At 44.6% G+C, this 14,616-nt stretch overlaps 1 protein-coding gene across 2 annotated transcripts in view; it reads right to left on the bottom strand.

The window, feature by feature from the left end:
• Window positions 1–1,150: 1,150 nt before the first annotated feature.
• The window catches only part of LOC147904379 (uncharacterized), a 55,516-nt gene continuing 42,050 nt past the window's right edge, over window positions 1,151–14,616 (bottom strand). Inside the window, exons 7-11 of one of the 2 annotated variants that reach the window (XM_087394175.1) lie at window positions 2,839–2,896; window positions 2,599–2,729; window positions 2,330–2,440; window positions 2,147–2,195; window positions 1,151–1,787 (exon numbers count right to left, since the gene is read on the bottom strand). In XM_087394175.1, coding sequence (XP_087250301.1) covers window positions 1,699–1,787; window positions 2,147–2,195; window positions 2,330–2,440; window positions 2,599–2,729; window positions 2,839–2,896 — 438 coding nt within the window. In that variant the 3' untranslated portion in view covers window positions 1,151–1,698. The remainder of the gene's footprint in view (window positions 1,788–2,146; window positions 2,196–2,329; window positions 2,441–2,598; window positions 2,730–2,838; window positions 2,897–14,616) is intronic. The other variant, XM_087394181.1, reaches the window with a different exon arrangement.

Here is a 14,616-nt window from a genome sequence, read left to right as displayed (position 1 = left end):
CGGTTATAGTAAGTTTAATAGAGGAAAGTGAAACTCGGGCAGCCGAGCAAAAACTTAGGCATGAAAGGAGATGAGGAGGCGAGGAGTGATGTTAGCCCCGGGGGGGTAGGGGTAGAGAGAGAGAGAGAGAGAGAGAGAGAGAGAAAGGGGGGGGTAGTTAGGGAGTGGTTTAAGTAGTAGTTAGGAAGAGGTTATTGAGTAGTTAAGGATTTAGATAGAGAGAGAGAGAGAGAGAGAGAGAGAGAGAGAGAGAGAGAGAGGAAATGGCAGGAAATGGCTCAACAATATCCTAAACAGTACACGTACTCCATCACACTAAATACTCAAGCAAGTGTGTATGCATACCAATTGAAATTTGGCTACCACACCTTCCACAATGCTTGGGATAGCTAAGAATAAGATAGAATTTTCCATGGCGAGAACATTGACACCTTAAATTTTAGAATAGTTTGCACCATTTTTAGGATATATGTAAATAATCTTTACAGTGACCCATAGTTTAAGTCATTGCATTGAATCATAAATTTCTCATGGGTGAAACAATCCCTCTAGATTGGCCATCTGCATAGCATTTATTTCAAAGTACAGTTGTTTCCTTACATGTACGACTTCGACAACGAGTTGTTTGCAAGCTGCAACTTCCAGAGTTTTGGATCCTGCATCCACACTCTAGATCGCTTTGGTAACGATGCCATTATCATGCACCTAAGTCATGGTAGCCAGGTATATGGACATGAAATTGAACAGGAAGTACCAGAAACTCGTTCGCTGCCACATATTTTCACCCCTCGCCCGAAACGAAAATACTGAGGCTTGTGTTTGAGACCTAAGACGGCTATCACTATGAAATTGTCCCTCTCCGCAGGAAGATTAACGTATACTCCCCCTTTAAGAAATCAATACCTTAGATCGTATGCCAAGATCATGTAGGGCTCAGCACAAGGAAATAATAAATCTTTCACTATATCTCCTGATTGAGTGAATTTTGTGTCAAATGGCAGGAAATGGCTCAACAGTATCCTAAACAGTACACGGACTCCATCACACTAAATCCTCAAACAAATTCAAATTTAACTACCAGGCCTTCCACAATGCTTGGGATAGCTGAAGATAAAGTTTTCAACACTGAGACCATTAAAGACGCCTTAAATTTTACAATAGCTTGCATCATTTTTGGGATACTCATAAATAATATTTGATACATGTATACTGTGATCCATAGTGTAAGTCATTGCATTGAGTCATAAATTTCTCATCGGTGAAACAATCCACATTACAGTTGTTTCCTTTCAATGTACCGTTTAGACAATGAATTGTTTCCAACCTGCAACTTACAGAATTCTGGATCCTGCATCCAGACTCTAAATCGCTTTGGTAACGACACCATTCTCATAATCTAGAATGCACCTGAGACATAGTAGCCAGTACATCGACATGAAAAGAACAGAAGTAGCAGAAACTCATTTGCTGTCACAGATATTTACCCCGCACCAGGAACAATATACTGAGGCTTCTCTGTTTGAGATCTGAGATGGCCATCATTATGAAATCGTGCCTCTGGCCAGGAAGATAAATGTATACTTCCCCATTAAAATATCAATACCTTATACCAAATCATGTAGGGCTCAACGCAAAATGTTCCACGAATGTTGGCTTTATCCAGATACTGACTATCAAGCAGGGTTCACTTGCAGGTAGCTAGTACTTCACTGATTTAAATCGTTCAGTAGCAGAAACTAATTGTTGAGTAATGCCTTTCTCATACATGGAATGCCCTGCATTAGACACTGAATACAACATAGGATATTGAGTCACAGATGCCCTCTAATAATCTTCGCCACTTCCATGACTAACAATTGTATGAAAATAACCTACACACAAGCTTTCTCGAGTAACAGTAGAGACCCAGGCACATGTGACTGGAAACCCTATTATACCCATGACTATGCAAAATGATGGACAATAAAAACACAGTCAAGCTGCCCACGTACATATGGTAGAAATCAAATCCTGATAAAACAGTTTCAGCAAGTTGACTTGAACATTCCTAAGCTAACCAATGCATGTATACTCACCCCAACTCCCATGCCCTTAAATTCTACAAACACCTGCATGCAACTTCTACCTAAGGTAATTGAGACTATACCAATATAAAGCTCTGCTTCCGGCCATGCTCGGTGAAGATCGAAGGCGTTCTGACCAAACAGAGATACCATGTGTAAGATAGGAAGTCAGGGCAACACTAACACAAAATTCCTTCTAAGGCAAGCCATAATAGGAGTCTCAAGTTATTGGACTCCTACAGCCTGACACCAACTTTTTCACTCACTTTGACAGGGCATACAAAATCGAAACGACCATTGACAATCACACATGGAATATGACGAATCATTGGAACTCCCTCAAGCAACTGATTTTCCCTAAGAAATCCCCCATTGACCTGTATCATTCAAGAGAAATATCAGTGTCAAATCTATTTTCGAGAGGAAATCTGCTGATGGACATGTTTCCCCTTTAATATATTTGATAGCACAAATATGTGAAAATTCAGAACTAGGGATACAAGAGATCTGGAAGATTTTGAGGGGGAAAACTCACAAAATAATGGCATTCTAAACGAGCCTGTGCAACCTGTGGTGCCATTGGTTTCCTTTCACCTGGCCCTGAAACTTCTGATGCTGGAGCTATTCCTGACTGGGGCTTAGATGATAGTGACTGCAATGGAGGCCCTTGACAAGTCAACAAAAGCCAGGACTTTAGATGCCTGATCCCAACGCATTTAGATATGCAATTGCAACCTTTTCAAAAAATCTTTTACTTGAAAGACCAAATGCTGACCCTGGAGAGCTTTCTCTATCCTGCCACTTTGAGTAGGTTTCTGCTTGATTTTCACATCCTGCATAACATGCAAGAGGTTGTTTAAAATAAAATACAAAATGAAAGGTAGGGAAGCTCAATAGAGCACATACAAATGTCAAGCACACTCCCCCTGTCCCCTTAAAACCATGCTTTCTACCCCAAAGTGCCTGTTAAGTTAGAACATGAATGTGCAAAAGGAATGGAGGCATGAGCTAAGTATTGACTCCCAAATATGCAAAATGCAAGAATGAGCAAATAGAAAAATTTAGCCTTTTGTAGAGGTGAGAGAGAGAGAGAGAGAGAGAGAGAGAGAGAGAGAGAGAACAAGGGAAGAAGGGAGTTTAGAAAAGTACTTTAATGCCTTTAAATTAGTTTCACTATGGTTAATGCTCCCCTTAACGTACTTTCATGCCTTTAAATTAGTTTTGTTGAGAAACCATCTCAACATCATGTGTTTGATATTGTGCATAGCACTAACACATAGAGTGCTATAAAGGAAAGGGTAAAAGGGTTTGTATATATTCTGCAAATTCAACTAAATCTAGTGTACAGTTAGTCATTTTGGTGTGCTCTCTAGCTGTGCCCTCTCTCCTCATCTCCACTCTTCTCCGCTCCCCTCTTCATATTTTGTCATGGTATCAGAGCGTCCTTGCCTTCCGTTGAGACATTGCGATCCACGTGAGAGAGTGTGATAGATCGAGAGTGATTGAGAGATTGAAAGCTTCTCGAGTGTTCTTGTGAGAGTTCACTTCCGTAGAGAAAAGTTTCCGTTCATTGTGTTGAGAGAAAATTTCCATTATTTGAGAAATTTCCATCCACTCTTTTGAGAGAATTCTGCTCATAGGTTTTCCTTCATTTCGATTGTTCTTGTGTGAGAAATAGTGAGCGAGAGATTTGTGAGTTCTTTTTCATCCATTTACGTTGTGAGAATTTATTGAGAGAGTTTTGTGAAATTTCCGTCACCTAAGAGAGACTTGTGAGATAGTTATTGAGAGAAAGTGATTGAAATTTTGTTTCCTTTGAGAAAATTCCGTGGGAGACAGAGATTGTAGTACATTAGAGATAGGTCTTATCTTGAGAGAGAGACCTCTCTATTGAGAGGGGACTCAAAGAGGATTTCACAACCTCCACGTCTCGACTCATTCCTCAGCCCTGTTAGTCAATGTCATTTTGCTATGCCCAGAACTAAAGGAGCAACTACAATCAACCTACAAGCCCGCTCCAACAACTTGATTCTACAAAGAACCTCTACCTGAGCACACCGGCTCACAACAGGCTGGACTCAGCCTAGCTAAGCCTCTATGACAGTCAACAGCACTCCAAGCTCTGCTCACGGCCAACCTCTCCCAGCGGGCAGCCTCCAACAGCTCCGTCAATGAAATAGCCAGCTCCCACGACTCCTAAGCGCCATCTACCTACAACTTATCCTCTACAGCAGCCGGCCAGCTTCAGCTCCAACCCGGCTGCTCGAGTCCAAGCTCCAACCCCGGCGGCTCCTTCAACTACATATCCTCACGGGCTGCTCCACCGCCAATTGCATAGCACCTCTAAGCATCACGGGCTGCTCCACCCCCAGCTGCATAGCACTCCAAACTTCAGCTGTGACCAGCGCTCTAGGTGACCCAGGAGCTCCTTGTGACTAAAGCCCGAGACGCCATCAACTAAAAGCTCTATCAAAGGCTTATTGCAACTATGTCGGACTCCCGACCTCTCCAACGACCAAAGCATCTCAGCGCAAGCGACGCTCCAATCCAGCGAGCTCACGAGCTCGCCCACCATCAACACGAACAGCGGCCCAACACTCTAGCAACACAAGCTCCTGCAGCTCCATAGCCAGCACCTCCATAGCTAGCTGCATGCCCAGCTCCAACAATGCATGCAACGCACAGACGAGCCAACCGGACCCGACCATTTGCAAACAGCTCCATCTCCAACGGCGCAGAGAACCAGCTAGCAACCTAAGCTGTAAGCCATGCTCAGGACAGCACTAACGGCTACACGGGCACGATGGACCCCCAAACGAAGCATCCCACGTCGACGGCGACGGAACCTTTAGCAGTCCAACTGCCAAGCCATATGACACGTGTCACCAGTGACACCTCAGCAGTAGCCACATAAACTGACCAGTCATCAGTGCACCTCATCATCTGCCACGTGGCATTGACCCCCTATCAGGCACAAGTCACCTCTTTGCAGACACACTAGCACACTGCATGTGCACCCAGTTGCCACCTCATCACACAGTGCCCCAGAGGCACACCCTTGCATGTGAACATAGTGCACATCACTGCCACATCATCACTAGCACCCTTTTTGCCCCTCCACCTTGATCAAGCGAAATCTCTTGATCCAACAAGAATTTGAGGACGCTCCAAAAAGGAAAAGCACTCTATTTTTCGTGCTCTACGCGCTTGTCACATCACACACACGTTTCGATGCAAGTATCACACACTTTTGGGCCTTGATCAAGCAGAATGTGCAAGATGTCATGCTAGGACAACTCAACACAGTAAAGACATCTAAAGAAGCATGGGATATGTTCACAACTCTTTACGAGTCAAGAACACTTCCAAGATTCTCACACTGAGAAACCAAATCAACAAGAGTTTCTACAACAGCAGTGAAACTGGTCATGCTTACGTACTCAGGATCAAGGATTACAACAATCAACTCCAGCAACAAGAGAGACTGTGAATCTTGCAGAAATGGTTCAAGTCATCATGAATGGACTAGGAGAGGGATACGAGAACCTAGTCCAAAGTATTGCCATCCAACGGCAAATTCTGACACTGGAAGAGCTCGAGTCAGTTTTACTTGGTAAAGAACTCAGAACGCAAGCCGTTCACGCACGCAAAGGTCATTCCAATTATCAATCATTCACAGCTTCACATAGAAGCAGAGACAGAGGCAGATCATTCCAAAGAAGTGGTCATCATCAGCAACAAAGTCATCAAAGTCAGAATCATCCTCAACACCATCAACATTGGCAAAGAGGAAATCATTTCAATCGAGAAAGATTCCAAGGACGAGGGAATGCATCCACCAACGTGTCAAACATTCAGTGCAATTACTGTCACAAGTTTGGACACTATGAAAGAGATTGCCGCAAAAAGTAGTACGACCAAGGTGATCAATCTAGCAGTAATCGAGAAAACTTCCGTGGAAGAGGAAATCATTGTGGTAGACATTCAAGTCACAATCATTATGCCAATAAACTTGAGAATTTGTCCCTTGCAAGCAAGGATATGCAAAAGAATGAAACAGTATATCTTGACATTGATTGCAATTCAAAAGAGAAATTCAGTTATCAAGTCGATCAAGCAGATCAAGATCCTTGTACATCCATATGACAAAGCATCAGGAATGGTTCACAGAGATGAAACCATCAGAAAGACAGGAAAACGTTATCTACACTGCAGATAATACACCGAATCCAATTCAAGGGAAAGGCATTGTCTCTATGAACAATTTCACTAGTATGAAAGGATTGGTGAAAGATGTACTCTATGTTTCGAAGCTCAGTAAAAACCTCTTATCAGTTGGTTAAATGACGTAACACAACTACCGAGTCATCTTTCATGGAGATGATTGCACGATCATAGACAAATCCAGAGGATATCAACTAGTAGGAAAAGCAATCAAGGAAGGAGTCTTGTTCAGAATGCTAGCTTCAGTACCAAATTTGCATGCCATGTCAGGTCAACCGCAACAGATGCCACTTTTCGCAAAATGGCACAAGAGATGGACATGTCAATTTTAAAAGCTTGATAGAGCTAAGAAATCAAAATATGGCAATTGAAATTCCTAAGCTTCAGTTTCTTGAAAAAGTTTGCGAAGCATGCTGCTTTGGTAAAAAAGAGCAAACCAATTTTGACAGAAGCACCTCTCGAGCTAGAGATATTCTTGAACACATATTTATGGGGTTATGCCCAGACCCGCAGCATCAATGGTTCACTTTACTACTTGACTTTCATCGACAACTACAACTGACATTGTTGGGTCTATTTTCCAAAAGAGAAATCAAAAGTCTTTTCCAGATTTTAAGAATTCAAAGCCATAATAGAAAACCAGACATGTAGAAAGATCAAATTCATGAGATCAGATAGAGAATGTGAATACATGTTTTCAGCATTTATGAACTTTTGCAAAAGTAACGGCATTCGAAGACAATTCACATGTGCAGATACTCCTCAACAGAATGCAAGAGCTAAAAGAAAGAACGGTGCTAAGCAAAGCATACAAGCTGTATGATCCCATCAACCGCAAGGTCATTATCTCCAGAGATATAATCTTTGATTAATAATCAGAATGGAAAACCTCAAATACACAGGAGATAGACACACCGATTATATAATCATCTAAAAGAAAAGGTTGATGAAGAAGAGCAAGAATTGCCAAAAGCACCTCGAGAAGAGTCACAGCAACTCACACGGTCTACTAGGAAAAGTAGACCACCGGCCAGATTGACATATGCTAAAAAAGGCAACGCAATTCAAGTTGAAACCACCAATTATTCTCTTATGACTACCATCATGGCTACAAAAGAGCCAGTGTACTTCGAAGACACAGTTGACAAGCCAGAATGGCAAACAGCTATGAATGAAGAAATGGAAGCTTTGTAAAAGAATAATACTTGGGAATTATGAGACCTTCTACCAGGAAAGAAGGCCATAGCAAACAAATGGGTATATAAAGTGAAGTACAATCCCAATGGAAGCATTGAAAGATACAAAGCCAAACTAGTTGCAAGAGGATTTGCATAGCAATATGGTCAAGACTATGATGAGACTTATGCTACAGTAGCAAAGGTGGATTCCATACGGTTCTTGATATCACTAGCGACACTAGCTCGATGTCAAGAATGCTTTTCTCAATGGTTATCTAGACAAGGAAGTCTACATTGTAGAGAAGGGGTAAGGACAGATTTGGAGAAAGGAGGGGATAGAGGAGCAGAAGGGAGAGAGAGAGAGGGGAAGAGGGAGAAGAATGGGTAGGGGAGAGAGAATGAGGTAGGAAGGGATTGAGAGGTAGTAGGGAAGAGAGAGAGAGAGTGAGTGAGCGTAGGCAAGAAGGAAGAGAGAGTAGATAGAATTAGATGTCACATCAAAAAGTACATAGTAGGGGGTGGATGGAGACTTATTTAGTCCCTCCACATTTTCCACCTAAAGGGCCTCTAACTTGGCCTCTTTTTCCCCTTCATTACAACCATCCCTTCCCATAGAATTTTGCCCTTAAAATTTCATATGCGGGCTGTTAAATAGGTGCAGCAAACAGCAAATACTAATCAGCCCGGTAGCAGATAGGGGTTGTCCTGAACAATGCTCTCGCTGCCATGAGTTCTCATCCTCAGGGAGTCCCTGCCACTTGATAAGATACTCGGTGTAGACTTTTTTTCGGAGTACGTGATCCCTGAAACCCATGATGCGCTCCGGAACATAGAGTATGTGGCCCTCCTCATCCATAGTTGGTAGCTCAAGAAGGACTTGGACATGCTGTCCTACATGTGGCTTCAGCAAGGATACATGGAAAACATTATGAATCCTGGAGGTCCTGGGTAGCTCCAACTCATACGCCACCTCGCCAACTTTGCGGATAATCCTGTAGGGACCGTAATACCTGTGAGCAAGCTTCGTGTTGGTGTTACCCTTCAGCAAGGCATAACGGTTCTTATGGAAGCGTAAGTGCACAAAATCCCCTTCTTCAAAAGACGGATACCTCCTGCGTTCATCCGCATACTTCTTCTGCTTGGCTTGGGCATCCTGCATGTTCTTTTTAGCCAATTGCAGAAGGGCATCCATACTCTCCAAGTCATTTCTTGCTTGCTGATTTCTCACAGCCATGTCTGCAACTAAAGATGGCATACCCACTATGCATCCATACATAGCCTCGAACGGGCTCATGCCAATAGAGATGTGCTTGGTACTACTGTAACAAAATTCAGCAAGTGCCAACCACTTATCCCAAGACTTCTATGTGTCATGACAGAAATGCCTCAAATACTCCTCCAGCCATTTGTTCACCCTTTCTGACTGTCCATTTGTCTCAGGGTGGTAAGCAGTGCTAGGTGTAAGAGAAGTACCCACCTCTGTAAATAATTCCTGCCAAAAGTGACCCATAAATTTTGCATCTCTGTCGCTGACAATCTCCCGAGGGAATCGATGAACTATCAAGCAACCTGTGATGCTGAATAACGGGTCTTAGTGGGTATGAAATGGGCCTACCACAAAAATGCTATCCCATCCCCGCTCTGTGGAAGGCAACCCTGTGATGAAATCCATAGCAATGTGAGTCCATTTACCTTCTGGAATAGGTAATGGCTGCAAGAGACCCGCGGGTAATCGGCTGTCCACTTTCTTTTGCTGGCAGGGCAAACATTCACTGACAAATTTAACTACATCCCGCCACAAGCCATCCCAGATAAAGCTCTGTTTGATCTTTTCATATGTCTTAGTAATACCCACATGTCCTGCCATAGGAGATGAGTGCATTTCCTGTAAGACCAGCAGTCGGTACTTTGAATCTGGCACCAAATAAATTCTGTCCTTGCACCACAACAGCCCATTATGCAGCTTAAATTCAGCATGCCCCTGGCTCGATGGCCTCTGTAACTCCACAAATATGGAAGCTGCCTTAGAATCCTGCATGTATTCTTCCTGAATACCATGAATCCACTCCTGGTAGATAGTAGAAATGGCAGACAAACTGCAAGCCCACATACGGGATAAGGCATCTACAACCATGTTTTCTTTCCCTTTCCTGTACTCGATGTCGAAATCATAAGACTGAACCTTAGTCAACCTTAGTCAACCACCTCTTCTACTTCATTGACAAGTCGGGCTGCGTAAGGAAATACCTGAGTGTCCTATGATCTATCTTAACCTTGATTTTGCTACCGTATAGGTAGTGGTCCCATTTTTCAAAAGCATGGAGGATAGCCAACATTTCCTGATCATACACATGATAATCTAGTTCCTTGGCATCCAATTTCCTGCTTTCAAAAGCAATTACCCCGTGTTCCTATCTTAGCACAGCCCCTAATCCTTTGCCACTAGCATCTGCCTCCACAATGAAAGTACGTGAAAAATCAGGGCATACCAACACAGGAGCATGAGTGAGGGCGAATTTCAGGTCTTCAAAGCTGCGCTGTGCATCTGTAGACCACATAAAAGCATCCTTCTTCAAAAGGCCTGTCAGAGGGGCTGCCCCCTTAGCAAACTTGCGAATAAAGCGCCTGTAGAAGGAAGCAAGACCTAGACATCCCCTCAACTGAGTAGGGTTGCGTGGCTGCGGCCAATCCTCAATGCATTTCACTTTTGCAAGATCCACTCAAATGCCATCCTTGCTCACAATGTGACCAAGATACTCAACCTCTTGTGCCATAAAAATGCATTTGCTGGCTTTAGCATAAAGCTGATGCAACCTCAAAACTTCTAGCACTTGCTTGACATGTCTGATGTGCTCCTGCTTATCCTTGCTGTAAATGAGGATGTCATCAAAAAATACCAACACATATTTGAAAAGGAGAGGCTGCAAAATCTTGTTCATGAGTGCCTGGAAGGTAGTTGGTGCATTGGTCAATCCAAAAGGCATCACCTTGAACTCATACAGTCCCCTCTCTGTGCGAAAGGCTGTCTTGTGCTCATCCCCAGCTTTCATTCTAATCTGATAATAGCCGAACCTCAAATCAATCATAGTGAAAAACTGAGCACCCTTGAGTTCATCCAATAGGTCATCTATCATGGGCATTGGAAACCTGTTTTTGATGGTGACCTTATTCAAGTCTCTGTAGTCAATGCACATACAGTAAGACCCATCCTTCTTTTTCACCAGGAGCACAAGGGATGCAAAAGGAGAAGTGCTATGAGTGATGAAACTCTTCTGAAGTAAGTCCCTCACTTGAGTTGCCACTTCTTCCTGTTCTACCTTAGAGAGTCGGTATGGGGCCTTATTGATTGGCTTACTGCCCGGTTCCAAGACTATGGCATGATCTAAATCTCTTTTCGGAGGCAACTGAGATGGCAAATCAGCAAACACATCTACAAACTCTGAGAGCAATCTCTGCATATCACAATCATCAACACGGGAAGTGCCACGTTACTGATACATTTAATGCATATATGGCACTGCCCCTCTTGAGCTCTCTGGCCAACTGCCTTGCTGAAATGACCTGCAATACCATGCAATGTAACTGATCCACCCCTATGGACAAAGCTAAGTGTTAAGGCATTGAAATCCATGCTGATTTTGCCCAGTGATAGCAACCAATCACAGCCCAGGACAACATCTATTGGGCCCATGTCAAGTGCCAAGAGATCACTTGCAAATGTATAGTCATCAGAGAACTTAATCCTTGCATCTTGGCAACAAGATCTACCAATCATATGCTGTCCATTGGCCACTTCTACTCTCAGCCCATGGTCTATCTCAGTAGCAATCAGCCCAACCCTCTGTAAGGTCTTGCAGTTAACAAAACTTTGGGTGCTACCGCTATCCACCAACACATGCACAATCCTGCCATTAATCATCCCCGTTAATCTGATAGTATCAGCACTTCTAGCACCCATCAGGGCATGCATGGAAATAGTATAAAGTGTTGGCTGGGCATCCCAATAAACCTCATCCTCGTTCACAGGAGCATTACCACCTGCATCTTCACGTGCATAAAAAGGTATCGCATCTTGATGCTCAACAGAAAAGAGTGTTGGCCTACGGCCTCTCATGCCACCAGTGGGTAGAATCTCATACGAATGAGAAACATGAGTGTCATGCGCAGTAGCACCACTAGGATCAAAAGGAAAGTCAGTGCCCTTCGTGGCTCCAGTGTCAAGGGCCTCATCTGCATCATGTGTATTTGCCATCTAATCTTGAGACGTATCCAAAGAACCTGGGGCATCAAACAACTCCTCGTCATCTGAGAGGTCAATGATCATGCTGAGCTTGGCAGTACCACTGTTGCGCATCTTGCACACATTCCTGTGCTCAGGAGTCCATTTCTCGCCACATTTAAAACATAAGTTGGCCTTCTTTCTGCTGTCCATTATTGCCCGTGTATGCTGTTTTATCTCAGCTTGCTCATTTCCAGCAGTAGGCTTGCCTCCAGGCTTGGCATCAAGATACCTGTAAGGCCTGGCATACGGCATCTTACTACCCGAGACAGTAGGAAAGCGAGGAAATGGTGCTACTGCAGATTTCTTGTCAGTCCACTCGGCAAACTTAGGCTTCGACTCAGCGTCATACCCCGTAGCATGTGAGCTGCCCATGGCATTTATGTGCTTGCAAGCATATTTAGGCTCAAATACTTCTGCAAGCTGAGCTGCCCTCTCAATTGTTTGAGGGTTGTGTGCCTTCACATCTGCAGCGAGAGAAGAATTTAACCCATGGATGAAACGCAACAGCTTTCCCTTTTTAGATACGTCCTGCACAAACAGGGAAAGCCTCCAAAAGCGTTGCAAGTACTCCAGGACCGTACCGGTCTATGACAAGGCATAAAATTCAGCCAAGTTTTGATCCAATACAAGTGGAGATACAAATGTAGTGACCATCAATTCTTTGAAACCCCTCCAAGTGGTTGGTTTCTAAGGCAAATCCCTCATGTATCGCCACCATGTGTGGGCATAGTCCTAAATATGCATACCTGCAAAAATGATGCGCTCCTCCTCAGACTTGGGGTAGAAGCAGAAATAGTCTTCCAACTTCGTGAGCCACTCCTCCAACTCATTGGGAGTGCGAGTGTCCTCTTTAAACTTATGCACTGTGAGTTTGTCCTTCATATCCTTGGCTGCATAATTCTTGTGTGCGTAACCTCCAGAAGTGGGGGCATCATCACGCTTGAGGTTCACATAATCGGAGAAGGGCATCTCAAGTTTGATGGCCTCAAGTAGGGCCCTGTATGAACGCAAAGAATCTACCAACATGTCATCAAAAGTGGCTTGCTGCCCACCACCAACCCCCTACTGCATAAAAGCTGCTGCCATCTGATGCACTGGCTGCGTCTAGCTATATGTGCTCGCTGGTGGAGCAATAGGTGCATGAACTTCGGGCTGGGTCTCTCTACCAAATGCATCTCTCCAAATGATGGCATGCCAAAGGGCTGAGAAGAGGACTGACCTCTCTCCCAGGGGTGTGGGCTGCCATATAAACCCAAGCCAACTCCAGGCATACTCGTTGGTGCGGTGAAAGGAGCACTAGCCGGATGCACCCCAACGGGTCAGCCCAAAAGAGACGGCTCAGCCTGCATAGATGCAGAAAGCTAAGAGCCAAAAGATGGCCTGACATCCTACAAGAAGGTGCTCTGTAGCACAGAAAATGCATCATCTATGTCCAGATAATCCCCAAGCTGGGGTACATGCAATGGTCCAGAAGACTGATGCTCATAGGCACGACGAGCATTTGCCATAAAACCCTTGCGTGGAGCAGACAAAACATCTTGACTGTCTGAATGGTCCCCTTGCCGGGGTGCGGGCTGCTTTATAGAGAAACGATAGGGTTTGTAGTGGAGCGATAAAAAATAGACGATACTCAGACACAACTGAAGAACGGAACTCAAAAACATAGTGCCTATTTGGTAATATGAAAAACTAAATACAAGAACCTCAAGCCGTCGTGTCTCAAGGACCGTGGCTGAGGTGAATCACAAAGATGATTCCATGTAGAGAAACAGTAGAAAAGATAGCAGCAGAGGGAGCGAAACGCAGTCCTCCGTGTAGCTCGATGATGACGAAGATGATGAAGAGCTGGAGCTGCCCTAGAGGTAGGAGAGGATGGCAGCAGATGAAGAGGAGAAATGTGGAAGCTTGTCAGGCAACAGTCAGGAGCAGATCTGGAGCAGCAGTTGGAGGTTCAGGGCTAGATCTGAAGGAGAGGAATAGAGAGACAGAGGAGTTGGGACAAAACTAGAGCAGAGGAGTAAATCTGGAGCAGGAGGGGCTGCAGCAAAGGATGGAGGAGGTGAGGAGCAGTGCAGGTCCAGTCCACTGAGAGTGAGGGGGTAGGGAGTCTTTTATAGGCCTGACCTAGGAGGTCGGCCAGCTGGTCGGTGGACTAGCCAGCTGGTCGGTGGGCTAGCCAGCTGGTCGGCCAAGTCTAGGTTGGCCAGACCAGCTGATCGGCCTGATTCTGGCCGATAGCATGGCCCTGCTGGCTGTTGGTTTGTTTGCCCCTAAATTGGGGATTGTAGTTGCTTAACACCCCCTCTCAATTGCCAATTTGGAGGGGCAGACATTGTGTGCTTGGAGCTTCATGTAGAGATGTCGACAGTGGCTATCCCTGCGAAATGCCCAAGAGATGCAATGCAAAAATGCAGAGGTCACAGAGGAGTGCACTTGCAAGGGAATTGTTCACCTCCTCAAGTGCCTTAGTTACACGTATGATCAGTAGAAATAAGAACACTGTGAAGCTCGAGAGAATAAGCCACCCCCTCTCACCGCCGAAAGGTGGAGGGAAAAGCAAAGGTAAAGAACAAATATGTCGTAGCAATACTGATAATCCAGAGATGGTGGGATTCCGCCAAAGGAAGAGGTTGTAGCTGAACAGTGAGCCAGTGTGTGCCCGATCTTGGACCTCGAGAGAGAGGAGTCTACCCCACCTCCATGCTGGACAAGATTCGAAACAACAGTCATCAAGACACATCTGAATAGAAAGGGTCCCGCCTAGGGAGAACTTGTAGATCCTGGAAGTCGATGCCGATGGTGGTAGAGGTGAAGGATCATGACCTCCTTGTTCGAAGGAATGGGCAGGGTCAAGCCTGAAATCGAAAAG

Source organism: Dipteris shenzhenensis, chromosome 2 (genome assembly GCF_047967505.1).
Source record: "Dipteris shenzhenensis isolate YYH24624 ecotype China chromosome 2, Dip_SZ_1.0, whole genome shotgun sequence".
NCBI classification, from domain to species: domain Eukaryota; kingdom Viridiplantae; phylum Streptophyta; class Polypodiopsida; order Gleicheniales; family Dipteridaceae; genus Dipteris; species Dipteris shenzhenensis.
The sequence above is the reverse complement of the archived record's forward strand: the minus strand, read 5'-3'. Positions and strand labels throughout refer to the sequence as shown.